The sequence below is a fragment of the Scylla paramamosain genome, chromosome 47 (assembly GCF_035594125.1).
Source record: "Scylla paramamosain isolate STU-SP2022 chromosome 47, ASM3559412v1, whole genome shotgun sequence".
Classification (NCBI taxonomy): Eukaryota; Metazoa; Arthropoda; class Malacostraca; order Decapoda; family Portunidae; genus Scylla; species Scylla paramamosain.
Window position 1 is genome coordinate 1996221 of NC_087197.1, and position 13577 is coordinate 2009797.

Consider the following 13577-nt stretch of genomic DNA (forward strand, 5'->3'; position numbering starts at 1 on the left):
TAGAGATAACAAGCTATGATTAATAAGAGTAGAAGTATAAAAATCATGAAGTATAAGATAAGGAAGATATAGGAGAGATAAAAGACAAGGTATGATAAATTAAATACAGTGTAGAGGTGATATTAGAAGAAATATAATTGATATAAACATACACATTGCAAAAAAAAAAAAGAAAAGAAAAAAGGGGAAAGAAATATACTAAAGAATAATAATCAAACAAATGTACAGGCTGAAAAAAAAAAGGGGAAAAAAGCAATAGAAAAGACTACATACTTGGTGAACTTAAGTCATTTTGAAGATGAAAAACAAAAAATTAAGGAAGACCTACACAAAGAACAAAACTGACAAAAAAAAAAAGAAAAGAAAAAGAAAAAAGAAAGAAAGGACCACATGATAAATTAACTTCTAAGATAAAAATAAATAAATAAAATAAAAATAAACAAATAAAAAAAATCAGCTTAAATAAAATCACTTCTCTTATGAATGAATGCCCTTTACAAGCCCTACCCTGTCCACCATCCACCACCACCACCACCACCACCCACTACCACCACCAACAAAAACAAACTTGACTGTTCCTCACATCACACAGAAAGGGGTTGAGGTTCTGCCGAGGGGACTGCGTCATTTTCAGAGGCGGCAGAACAGGCATGCGCTCTCTCCACCTCCCAGACCGCGTGGCCTGCTGGGAGGCGTGACAGGGGGCGGGGGTGGTGAGTGAAGGGGTGGCTGAGTGAGTTAAGGGGTGTTGGGGTGGTGTGTGGAGGTGGTGAGAGGTGATGAGGGGATGTATACATGTCTGTTTCTTATTTTTTTAGAGGGGGAAACTGTATTTAATATGTTTATCTATATTCCACTTATTCTCCTATTATTTTATCATTATTATGGGTTGGGTGGTGTTCCGTCTATACTCCACCTGTAACTGTTTTTATTTTCATCATCCTCGTACAGAGAAGTGAAGCAGAAGGTAGCAGGAGGAAGAGAGCAATGCAGGAATATATTTAGCACCCTCTCTTATCTACACACCACTTGTACCTCTGCTATTATGTGAGGCTTCAATGACAGGAGGACAGCATGCAGGAAATCACTTAGTAACCCCCCTCCTTATTTGTTATCCTCATACAAAGAACTGAGAAAGAAACAGCAGGAAAGTAATGCAAGAAATTATTTAGCACCTTCCTCCTTATCTGTTTTCACCCTCATGCAAAGACGTCAGGCAGAAATATAAGGAGAGCAGTGAGAGAAACAATAATAAGTAACAACAATCCACAAATATACTCGCGCCGTGCTTCAACAAAAATAAGTAACCGACCCACAAATATTCATACTCGCGCCGTCTTCATTCTGTAACGACAATGCCGCGCGCCACAATAGGGGACGAGATGAGACAACTAAACCACACAAAGCCAAGGAGGACAGGGATAAATGACCACTCCCTTGTAAGACTACTTATATATCAGTTACACCTCAATGGGTAAAGACAATGGCCCTGCATGAATGAAGGAGAGGATCAATACATGTAACAATAAATGGGAGCTCTTTGCTTGTGGCCATCCCTTGAGCTCATAAACACCCCACTCTCCCTCTCTCTCTCTCTCTCTCTCTCATCTTAATCCTTCTTTCCATTCCCAAAAACATTAAAACACATATTTTTCACACCCCACGCCTCTATCTACACCGTAAACCCCCCCCTCTCTCTCTCTCACCTGGGACGCAGGAACACTGGGGCGGGAGACAGATGAGGTGGTAGTGGTGGTGGTCTGTGTGGCTGCCCCGGCCGCGCCCCTGCTGGCTGTGTCACTCCCTGGGGTGGAGGCGGCAGAGGAGGAGGCACTGTTGTCCTGGTTGGGCGGCATGATCTTGAGGGCCACGCTGGGGTCTATGTAGAACCTGAAGGAGGAGGAGGTGGTTCGTTCTGATAGGATGTAAGGAAAGGTGGTGGTGGTGGTGGTGGTGCGTGGGTGGTGGAATCCATAGAAATGTGTGGTGTTGGCCAAGGTTTGTTTGTTTTGTTTATGGGGATACTAATGGAAATGAGAGTAGTGGCAGTTAGTGGTGGTGGTGGGTGGTGGTGGTGGTGGTGGTGGTGGTGGTAGTAGTAGTAGTAGTAGTAGTAGTAGTAAAGAGAATTTGATTAATCTTGTAATTTTTGGCTTTAAAACTATCTGACCGACTGTAGCATGTATAAATGACTGAAACCTAAGTAAATATGGGACTAAAAACTTGTCTATCAGTAAAGGGCCTGACAGACAGACACTAGTGCAATGGGAACTAAAAGCTAATCTCCCTAATGCAAGACTTAACTACCTTTCTCAATCTTTCATCCACTTTCTCACAAACTCTGGAACTCCCTGCCTGCTTCTGAACTTCCCCTTTCCTATGACTTAAACTTTAGAAGGGAGATTTCAAGGCATTTATCCTCTGACACATTTTGGCATTAAGGAACCAAGTGTCAGATACCAGTGGGAGGTTTAAGAGACACAGAGGCAATGCTAAGACTCAGACAAAAACAAGTAAAGTTAAGAGGAAGGCGCTGTCATGATGAGGCTGTGTGTTCTGCATGCTATCAAGTGACTGCCACGTGGCCTGGGCTGTGCTGGCACCAAATACGCAACTGTGGTTATGGTGGTGGTGGTGGTGCAATGAGGAAGGGAGGCAGGGAGGGAAGGAGACTTAGTGCACCAAACAAATCATTCTAACGGTGATGAAATTATGAAATAGGAAAAGAGAGAGAGAGAGAGAGAGAGAGAGAGAGAGAGAGAGAGAGAGAGAGAGAGAGAGAGAGAGAGAGAGAGAGAGAGAGAGAGAGAGAGAGAGAGAGAGAGAGAGAGAGAAAATAAAATAAAAACTAAATAATTAAATACAGTTCTAATAGTGATATTGAAAACAGGAAAGAATAGAAAATATTGAAAACAGGAAAGCAGAGAGAGAGAGAGAGAGAGAGAGAGAGAGAGAGAGAGAGAGAGAGAGAGAGAGAGAGAGAGAGAGAGAGAGAGAGAGAGAGAGAGAGAGAGAGAGAGAGAGAGAGAGAGTACAGTACACATTGGGGACGAAAAGTACTCCTTGTGTTCACTTCCTCGTAAATAAATGGGCAAAAACAAAACACTCCTAACGTCAACAAAACAAAACAGTACAAGGAGAGAGAGAGAGAGAGAGAGAGAGAGAGAGAGAGAGAGAGAGAGAGAGAGAGAGAGAGAGAGAGAGAGAGAGAGAGAGAGAGAGAGAGAGAGAGAGAGAGAGAGAGAGAGAGAGAGAGAGAGAGAATTCCCCACACAAATCACACATCACCCAACGTAACATTTCAACACCCCCCAAACCTGCCACCCCCCGCTATACCCTCCCATACCCTACCATTCCCCATACCTCCACCCATTGCCCCTTTAACCCTAGTCTATGTAACCTTGCCCAACACCCCCCAACCCCCTCTTCTCCCCCCAATGGCAGGCAGATCATGTGACACACAAACATAATCCTTTCAGTGGAGGTTGGGATGAGAGGGGGGTGTTATGGAGGTTATGGGGAGGTTGGGGGTGTGTGGTGTGGGTGCTAGTGTCCTTTGGTGTCCTTTAGGCTACGTTTGCGTGTGTGTGTTAGCGTGTGTTTGTTTGTTTGTTTGTTTGTTTGTGTTTTTTGGTCTGTTCTTTCCTGTTGTTTTTTTTCTTATTTGTTTTCTTTGTTTTGTTAAAGAATATCTCTCTCTAGTAGTAGTAGTAGTAGTAGTAGTAGTAGTAGTAGTAGTAGTAGTAGTAGTAGTAGTAGTAGTCACAGTGGCAGCATCAGCACCAATATTAACAGCAATACTACCACTGCTACTGATGCTAACACAAATCTACCCACACACAAGGCTGGGCTTCCCCCTTCTGCAGTGTTACCCCATCCAAGGCCAGATCTTGTACAAAAAATAACACTCATATTCAAATCAGAGAAGTCATTGCAGCTCTTGTTACTACTGCGATCTTTTATAGTAGTAGTAGTAGTAGTAGTAGAAATAATAGCAATGGTACAGACCTAAGTGGTTTAATTATAGATACTGCTCTCTCTCTCTCTCTCTCTCTCTCTCCCTCTCTCTCTCATTAAGCCAGTTAGTTGGTCAGTCGGTCAGTCACCACTATTAAGAACACACTACATAATAATTATAGATATTGGAGTGTGTTAAACCTCTCTCTCTCTCTCTCTCTCTCTCTCTCTCTCTCTCTGACCAGCTCTTTTTGATTTGAACCCTAGTGATAATGCCAAGGCAGTGTGTGTGTGTGTGTGTGTGTGTGTGTGTGTGTGTGTGTGTGTGTGTGTGTGTGTGTGTGTGTGTGTGTGTGTGTGTGTGTGTGTGTGTGTGTGATATGATGGGAGACTTGTGTATATATATATCAAATTAAGAGGATCTATAAAAATAACAGAATATAATAAGGAATATATTAGGAAGAATTATTTGAAAAAGTATTAGGAGTAGAAAGACTTAGGAAGATATGAATAATTATCAGGAAGTGAAAAAATAGAGATAATTCAGAGGACAAAGAGAAGTGAACAGGGAAAGAAGAATGGATGAATAAAAGAGGAAAGAATAATGAATAATAATTATCAGGGAAGAAAATAAAGAGATGATTTTAGAGAACACAGAAATAGACAAGAGAAATAGGAAGAGAACAAAAGGGAGGAAAAGTTGAATAATAACCAGCGAACAAAAAAAATAAATAAATAAAAACTTAGACAACACAAAGTAGAGTGAGGAAATAGGAAAAACAGGATAAAGGATAAGACAAGAATATATGGAAACAAAGAAAGGGAAGAACAGAATAACCAATAGGGAAGAAAAAAATAAACAAAGACTTAAGAGAACAGAAAGAAATAATATTGGAAGCAAAAAAATAAAAACAAAGACTTAAGAGAACAGAAAGAAATAGAGAAAAATAGAAAGAACTGGATGAAGAATAAAACAACAGGGAAAAACAAAATAACCAATAAAGAAAATAAATAAATAAAAAAAACTTTGAAAATGCAAATAAATAACAATTAAATAAATGAAATAGAAAGAACTGGATAATGAATAAGACAAGAGTAGAGGGAACAAAGGGAGTGAGTGAGGGCAGAGCAAGGAAGAGGAATTAAGTAAGGTCAGGTTGACATAAGTAATGGCTTGTGACCTTCTGCTTCTTCCCACAATGACTCCCAATGACCTTTCCTATCCTGGGTTTCGGTATGGTGTGTGTGTGTGTGTGTGTGTGTGTGTGTGTGTGTGTGTGTGTGTGTGTGTGTGTGTGTGTGTGTGTGTGTGTGTGTACCTTTTATTACTGTTTATTACTGTTCTGCTACTATTATTACTACTATTCCTACCTCCACCAATTCTATACACACACACACACACACACACACACACACACACACACACACAAAACCAATAAAGCAAAAATAAAAGGATACAATAATAGTAATGAAAAAAAAAATAAAATAAGTAAAGAAAATCAATGAAATAATAAGAAAACGATAGATAAACAGATAGATAGATAGATAGATAAATAGATAGATAGATAGATAGATAGATAGACTTACAGCAACAGAGTAAGGTAGGCTGAGGGAATGGGAGATGGGAGGAAAGGAGGTATGGGTGTGGAGGTATTTCAAGATTGTTTGTTTTTATGAGTTATATAAATGGGTGCACAAAATAATAATGAGAAAGCGACGCCTAATTTTGTTCGTCCCCTTGCCACCGCTTGTCACTTGAACAGAGAAGCATCAACACACATATGCAAGAACGCCCCCCAATTAGAACACTTGTCTATTCAATTAAGGGAGAGGTTATCAAAGCAGGTCATTTTCTTCCTTCTCCACCCCTATGCCAGCCCTCTACTCTACCAACCCTCTTCACCCTTCACCGCCAGGCAGATTTTCTCCTTCAATATTTCCGTAACTTTTCCGACAGTATTTCTCAGCCAGGGTCCTGTTGTTGTTTCTGGAGTGTAAAAGGGGAAAATCAACCTTCTGTTTTCCCTTTTTCCTTTCCTTCATCTCACTGCAAACAGTTTTCACAGTGGTAAGAGGGATGAGGAAGGAGGATCACCACTATTTTGTGTCTTTAAGCCTTTCAGCGTGACACAAAAGTTAGCAGTAACAGAAGAAGAAGATGAAGAAGAAGAAGAAGGTGGATGACTCATGATGCCTCACACTTTTAACAGCTACTTCCAAGATGGGGCAGGATTAGCGGATGGGGTGTGGTGGTTGTGGAATAAAAGATATAGCAGACGTTTATATCCCGTTTTGCCCTGCACTTCACCACCACCACAACCCCATTAACCTGTCCAGATAAGCTGACCCGTTCACTGCAATACCAAACAGTTAGCAGCAGCAGAACCAACGCGTGAAGTCTTTACGAGCGCTTACAAGAAAGTTAGTGACGAAAACAATACATTTTTGCAATTTATACCCCATTTAAAGATTGCAAGTGGCCATGGAACAAGTCAAGGTGTCTCAGAGTGATTGGTGATTAGGGAAGGGTGTACCAAGTGGCAGTCAGGAGGTTAGCCATGCCCACACCCACCTGTAATACATATACACAGGAAAATCATATACTCTAATCTCTCCCCTATCCCTTCCCCTTCCTTCCTTAACCTATGTTCATCTTTTAACACTGAGGTCACGGCAGTAAGTTATCTGGATGGATATAAAGAGCGATAATAATAATTACTAAAATAAATAACGGATAGATAGATAGAAAGAGCAATGCAATTTTTCATAACTCCACCACAACCCTATATAAACAAACAGACAGACAGACAGACAGACAGACAGCAGTATACGTCCACCACTTGTACACACTCATGCTCACACAGCCACTTACCACACACACACAAAGAGAGAGACAAAAAACAAGGTAATCAGAACAGGAGGAGAGGCAGAGACAAATCCAGCACCTTCCCTTGCACAATCACAGCATCAACTGAACCATCTAACTGTACTGTCCTGTCCCATACACACACATAAGCCCCGCCTCTACACACAGTAAACTCCGCCCCCTTTTTCCTCTCATGTGAAGCCCCGCCTCCCTCCCCTCTCTGTGTCTTTTGAGTGATGCAACACTGCCCTACCTTGGATGTCAGGGTGTGGGAGGGTGAGGGGATGGGGCAGGTGAGGGACTGTGAGAGTAAAGGGTGAGGAAGTGAGTCAGGGAATGGGAGATGGGAGAAAAGCAGGTATGGGTGGGAAGGTATTTCAGTTTGTTTGTTTGTTTTGTGAGTTGGTTATGTAAAAAAAAATGATAATGTTAAATAATAATGAGAGAGAGAGAGAGAGAGAGAGAGAGAGAGAGAGAGAGAGAGAGAGAGAGAGAGAGAGAGAGAGAGAGAGAGAGAGAGAGAGAGAGAGAGAGAGAGAGAGAGAGAGAGAGAGAGAGGTTATGAGGGTTAATGTACTGAAATTATAAAAGAATGAAGAAAGCAGGCAGAGAAATAAAAAATGAGAAACTGTGAGATAAAAGAAAGGGGGGAGAGAGAGAGAGAGAGAGAGAGAGAGAGAGAGAGAGAGAGAGAGAGAGAGAGAGAGAGAGAGAGAGAGAGAGAGAGAGAGAGAGAGAGAGAGAGAGAGAGAGATGATGTCATGAGAGAATAAGGAAAAGACAAAAGATAAAGAAGAGAACAAGCAGAAGTGATAATACAAGGTAATGAGAGAATGAATGAGAAGAGATAAGGAAGAGGAAAAAACTATAAGAATAATAAAGGAATAAAAAAATAAGACAGAAGACAAAGAAGGCAAGTTGTGGTGATAGTGTGAGGTAATGAAACAAACAAAAAAAAAGACATAATTAACAAGCTGTAGTGATGGGAGGTGATGGGAGGATGAAGGGGCAACACAACATCCTCCACTATTTTCAACAAGCTCTACTGACAGTTCTGGTGATTTTCAAGGGTGTTTTAATGACTGCAGGGATAGTTTAACAAGAATTCGGCATAACCAGTAAGAACTTCAATGAGAATCCGCCTGTTTACCTCTGTGGCCTTTGCAAATAACGTACAGTGTCTTATGATGTATAGCGTTTTAATGACTGCAGGGATAGTTTAACAAGAATTTGGCATAACTAGTAAAGAGAACCCAATAAGAATCTGCCTGTTTATCTCTGGGGATTTTGGAAATAATGTATAGTGTATAGTGTTTTAATGACTCCAGGGATAGTTTAACAAGAATTCTGCATAAACTAGTGAGAATATGCCTGTTTACCTCTGTTGCCTTTGAAAATACATGACAGTTACCACCACCACCATATGCAATGTATGAAATCTTTATGTCTGCAAGAAAGTTATGGGTGAAAATGAATACATTTTGCAATTTCTACCTGGTTTAAAGATTGAATGTGGCTGCTGAACAAGTAAAGATGCTTCAGAGTGACTGGTAATTCGGGAAAGGTGTACCAAGTGGCAATAAAGAGGTTAAGAAAACAAGGCGCAGATGAGAGAGGATGCAGCGTTTGACAATGAAGATAAAGGATGCTGCTTGTCTGAGCTAGTCTAACATTATCTGACATTACCATACTAGCATCCTCTTGGTGTTTGTAGGAGAGGATGTGGAAATAATGTTTGGTAACAACTATGTCACAACTCGGGACAAACACACACACACACACACACACACACACACACACACTTTTTTTTTACTTTGTCCACTTCTATTTACTTAGTTTAATTTCTCTTCTATACTTCATTCACTTCTTACTTCTGTCCTTAACCCTTTCACTGCTAGACAAATCCCTTTTCTTAACATCTACAACCTCTCAAGCACTTTTCTTTCTTTTCTGTGCTATTTCTGTATTGTAAACAAAACAAAAGGACTAAATTAACCTATTCTCTGTCTTCCCTCCTATGTCTTCATGCAAACAATTCCTACAGTGCTAGAAAGTCAGCAAAAGACACTTAAAGGCCCAAAAGGATTAGGTGTTTATAGGAGAGGTTGTACAGAGGAGGTTTGGCAAAGAGCAGTGTCACAACATTGGACAAACACAGGCATTGCAACTCATCTCTCCTCATATGTAATAAAATCCCTTATCTTGTGCTCATGTACGTTGCAAGTAAGTGAAACAGCTAAAGGCGACGTACCAGAGAGAGGAAAGCATGAAGGGTGACGTAAAGACAGACACTGTAACTCACCTCTTCTTCTCGTACTTAGTAATCATGAAATCCCTGATCTTGTGTTCATCTTTGGTGTCGGGGAAAGGGGTCAGCTTGGGGTCGTACAGCCCCAGCCACACGGCACTGCAGTACTGCGGGGGACACAGAGACAAGGGTGTGAAAGATGAGGTGCTTGTATATACATTTGTAACTTTATAACAAGACTATGTAACAATACTGCCATGGGTATAACTAACAACACATACACACACACACTCACCTGGTTACCCCTGGACTTTATGAGGTCAATCTCCTCCTGGGTGAAGCTGGCCATGGAGATTGACTTGACTCGGTGGGGCGGGTTGAGGCCTCGCCTGGCCGGGGAGAGAACAAAACGGCACAGGTAAACAACACGCACATCACGGCTCTATAAGTAAAGCTCTCACTCCTGCGGCTTCACCCAAAATACACAGTACATCTCTTTTATTCGTCATTTCACCACCTTGTTATGAATCTGCTCAAGATAACGACAGGTGACAGAATAGGTGACATCAGATTACTCCCTCCCCTTCCTAGCTGTGACCACTGTAGTGCCACCTGATTACAACCTTGAGCTGCCAAATGAATCAGTGAACATGGTGAGTGAGAGGTCCTGCATGGTTCAAGGGCAAACACAACAGCACTGACTACCATAACCATTCACCTGATTGGAGTTACGAGGTGCAGGGTAGGTCTGCGAATTAAATATTTGTATATTGGAACTATCACCACCATTGATGGACAGACTCATCCCCACTCTACTTGCTGTCATGGGCGGGGCAGAGCAAGTGCACAGAAGCGTTATAAAGCCCTTCGTTATATTCATGGCAGGAGATGAGAAGCACCACAGGAGGCTCTGACCACACCTGATTATCTTAGCCACCAACAGTCATTCTTTATAAACTGACAAATTAACTACCAGGTGTCTTTGATTAAATGAGTGAAGGAATCTGCCAATGCATTCCACTCTTATAGCGGCAGGAAGGAGGTGGCTTGTCCCTCCATAGATACTCTCAGTGATGCCTGAAATAATGGCTGAGTTTGCCTCTTTCCATACCAACACTGATCCAGTACTGCCTGCCCCTCATCACTCCCCGCTTGGTTCCCTCACTGTGTTCCTCAAACTTTATCCAGTGTTATGAAGGTCTTCCCTAAGCTGAAAATGGACTCAAGTATTGGGTCGAATAGCATCCACTAATTGCTTCTACAGTCTTGTCCCTCTTACTGACTCATTCTTCATCCTCCCCAAGCAGTCTCTTCCGAGGGTGCCCCCGCGTGGTGCCAGGAACAATGCTTCTACTGTACCCACACCTAGGAAAGGCTCACAATATGTCACCTTAAGCTACAAGCCAATCAAATAAATACAGATGACAAGATGCTGATGAAATGGGTGGAAAGAAATCTTAAGGAGCCAAAATCTCGAAAAGTCCCCACGATATTTTTTCAAGGCAGTTAAAAAATAAAATCGGTGAAACAAAAAAAATAAATAAACAAAATAAGTAAACAAATAAGTAAATAAATAAATAAAATCACGTTTTTTGTCCGAGTCTCCCCTACACACACACCCAAAATTCACAGGACACACACAACAACAAGCATTAACTCCAACAAACTTAAGAACACATCAAACCCACAAGACATACCATATGCCAAGAAGATACCCCCCATAGTGCCCCTCCATTAACCTGCCTAACGCGACACTAAGGTCAGGAAGACGAGCGACCCCTGTGACCTCCCAATAACAGAGGAGGATGAAGTGACCTGCTCTGAGTTCTAACATCTAAGAGAGCAGAGTTTGAGAAATATGAATAAATAGACAGTACAGTTTAAATATCAGATGAAAGGTAATAACAGAAGCAGGATAATGAGAAGCGATAAATAAAGGAAGCAGAGGGCAATGAAGCGAATGTAGAGAGAAGGAAAGAGAGAGAGAGGAGATAATAAGAAAGTGAGAGCAGAATAATGAATAAAAGAGAGGCAGAAAAGGAAACGAGGAGGGGGACAGAAGACATATGAACGAAAGAGACAAGAGAGATAATAAGAAGACTGAAAGAGAAGAATAACGAGTGAATGAATGAAATAGAAAACATGACAGAAGAGAAGGAGATGCACAAGACGAGGAAAGGGAAATGAGAAACAGAAGAATAGAGAGATAACAATGACGAGAGTGAGAGAAGCACAATAACGAGTAAATGAAGTAGAAAAGGAAGGAAGCCGAGAAACGAGAAAACGAGACGGGAGGAAGGGAACACAAACGAAGCACAAGAGAGGGGAGACAACAACAATTTGACTGAAAAAGAAGCAGAATAACGAGTGAATGAAGAATTAGAAGGCACAGGAGAAGCAGAACCACCACCACCACCACTCCTACTTACAAGAGGCCGGAGCAGGAGGTGCAGACAAAGGACCCTATAGTCATGTTAATGTACGTCGTGCCTCGCTGGCGACAGTCGAAGCAGGTCCTGTTGGCTTCGAGGGCGCCCTGTTCACGCAGCACCCGAAGATTCCTCTCCTCTTGCTTCCTCCTGCTTGTGGCCATGTTCGGTGTCTTGTCCTCACTGCCGATCACCTAACCTCTTCACAAACTCCTCCTCCTTTCCCTTATCTCTCTGTCCTAATGCTTCTGGGTGCTAAAAGTTTGTTATTTTGTTTTTTTGTGGTGTTTTTTAATCTTATGGCATGGTTTTGGGTGTTTCTATATTTAGGTGGCTTAAGTTTCTATCAGCTGTTAACAAATTGCTGGAACCTTGAATGTCAGCAGGAGGGATTTGTCTCTGCAACAGCTCACTTTTTCGCTATTTTTGTATATAATGCATCTGTTTTTCACTCACTTCTCTCGCCAGTTATCGTTTCTTTCTCTCCTTCCTCAGTTTGTAATCAACACCTTTATTTCTTCTGCTGTCTTTCTTCCCAAATGCTTACTTTTTTTCGTTATTATTTATTTTTTTTATCAACTGTGTCCATTTTTTTCACTCTTTTTCCTCACAAGTATAAGTTTTATCTATTTCCACGGTTTACAATCAATTCTTTCATGTCACCTACTTTCTGTCTTCCCAGTGGCTCCTTTTCTCCTGCTTATGTTTTCTTGTCGCATACTCGGTCATTTACCTCTCTAGCGATTACATTTCTCATGCCAGAGTCTTGTATTCATTTCCTTCTTCGTTTCTATTCAATGCAGTTAATGTGTGGAGAGGGACAAGCGGGTAGCAATATTCAGGCTCAAGTTAGGGACACGATTATTAAGGGACTGATGTGGTCTATTTGTGGCGCTGTTGGGAGAAACTACGCAAAAGCATCTGCGTTAGGACTGTACGTGCGACCTCTGCTGGTTCGTGTTAATGCACCGCTTGATAGGAAGATATTAATGTTCTATCTTCTTTCTACCATCACGTAATTTTTCGTTTTCTCCGCAGCTTGGTATGGTTTAATTAATGCTTTCGCTGCCGTGGTCACCACTTGTTCACATGCACAGCAGCGGAGGGAAAAAAAAAAGTTGTTTATACACACAACACGGAGAGAGAGAGAGAGAGAGAGAGAGAGAGAGAGAGAGAGAGAGAGAGAGAGAGAGAGAGAGAGAGAGAGAGAGATAAAAAAGCAGTGTCTACCTATGAAGCCCAGTGGGAAACCAACTTCTTGATGAAGCCTCTGCAACGCTCTGTAGGCTGGTACGTAGATACACTCAGAGCCTGAGTGCACTATGAACACATGACCGGAAAACTTTACACGTCAGAAAAGTGTGCGATACGTTCTTCACTCAGAGTTATTCCCATATCACTGACATCATCTCACTGGACTCTGAAAAAAAATAAAAATAAAAATAAATAAATAAATAAATAAATAAATAAATATATATATATATATATATATATATATATATATATATATATATATATATATATATATATATATATATATATATATATATATATATATATATATATATATATATATATATATATATATACGAATTAAAGAGAAACAAGAGGAATCTGTACATGGTTCTCCTGAAGAATACAAAATAACATTCAGTCAAGATTTCATTACCTGAAGCAGCACCCTGTTTGCATACAAAATTCCTTCTTCGCAGTTTGACTGTCAAACTACTGCGTTGGGATCTGAAGACCATAGTCGATTATTGCACTTCCAGACGTATCGCGTCTTATCTCCATTGTCTTGCACGTTCGTGTTGCTTTCAGGGGTATCTCCATGATAATACTGATAGCGCGATTCCCACCATGGTGCGAGCCATCAATCAATAATATTTCCCTTCTAGATTAGACTTAGCTTTAGGATAAATGTTAAGTATATCTCCACCCCCTCTGTACATTTTCAGTTTGTTAACTGCCTAAAGAATAAACCGTTTATTATTATTATTATTATTATTATTATTATTATTATTATTATTATTATTATTATTATTATTATTATTATTAGTTCACTCTACATCATCAG

The 13577-nt window shown here is 40.9% G+C and overlaps 1 protein-coding gene across 1 annotated transcript; it reads right to left on the reverse strand.

Annotated features, from left to right (window-relative positions):
* Positions 1-1102: 1102 nt before the first annotated feature.
* On the reverse strand, positions 1103-13320 carry LOC135094833 (arf-GAP domain and FG repeat-containing protein 1-like). Its single transcript, XM_063995248.1, has 7 exons — positions 13170-13320; positions 12731-12920; positions 11501-12580; positions 9367-9460; positions 9126-9238; positions 1707-1890; positions 1103-1129 (listed from the first exon to the last, which is right to left on the reverse strand). Exons 3-7 carry the CDS (start codon positions 11662-11664, stop codon positions 1118-1120), a joined length of 567 nt encoding a protein of 188 aa, XP_063851318.1. The 5' UTR covers positions 11665-12580; positions 12731-12920; positions 13170-13320; the 3' UTR covers positions 1103-1117.
* Between the last annotated feature and the right edge of the window lie 257 nt (positions 13321-13577).